At 49.5% G+C, this 671-nt stretch overlaps 1 protein-coding gene across 1 annotated transcript in view; it reads left to right on the top strand.

Annotated features, from left to right (window-relative positions):
- The window catches only part of LOC116702276 (calpain-15-like), a 14437-nt gene that overhangs the window by 12986 nt on the left and 780 nt on the right, over window positions 1-671 (top strand). The window contains 1 exon segment of the mRNA XM_032536430.1: window positions 347-525. Coding sequence (XP_032392321.1) covers window positions 347-525 — 179 coding nt within the window.

Genomic DNA, 671 nt, shown 5'->3' with positions numbered 1-671 from the left:
TCTGGTTGTCCGTCCGTCTCTCTGTCTGTCTGTCCGTCCGTGCGTCCGTCCGTCTCTCTGTCTGTCCGTCCGTCTGTCCATCTGTTTCTGTCTGTCCGTCCGTCCTTTTGTCCGTCCATCTGTCTCTCTGTCCGTCCATCTGTCCGTCTGTTTAACTGAAAGTGTCTCTGTCTCTATTTGACACCGTGCTGCCGCCACTGGCCAGGACATTCTTATAAAAGACATTTTTAATCTGAAGGAGTTTTTTTTTTAATCCTGGTTAAAGAAAGCTTTGAATGAATGAATGAATAAATTAAGTGGTTTCACTATGGTAACGGCTCTGAGTCCTCCCCCCCCCCTCCCCCAGGGTCGAGAGGGCATGACGTGCTACTACCTGACGCACGGCTGGGCGGGGCTCGTCGTCATGGTGGAGAACAGACACCCGAGACACCACCTCCACGTGTCATGTGACTGCAGCGACAGCTTCAACGTGGTGTCCACGCGCAGCAGCCTGAAGACGGTGGACAGCGTCCCGCCTCTGCACAGGTTCGTTCATTCATTCATTCATTCATTCATTCATTCATATTTATTATACAGGAAAGTTAGGATAAGTAACATAACATTAGAATGTAAAAACGGGCCTGACTCGGTTTAAAAACTGGTTTTCAGCCGGTTCCTGTTCTGCAGAAAAC

Source organism: Etheostoma spectabile, chromosome 15, assembly GCF_008692095.1.
Source record: "Etheostoma spectabile isolate EspeVRDwgs_2016 chromosome 15, UIUC_Espe_1.0, whole genome shotgun sequence".
In the NCBI taxonomy this organism is placed as follows: domain Eukaryota; kingdom Metazoa; phylum Chordata; class Actinopteri; order Perciformes; family Percidae; genus Etheostoma; species Etheostoma spectabile.
Note: the sequence above shows the minus strand (reverse complement) of the source record. Positions and strands in the feature narration are given on the sequence as shown.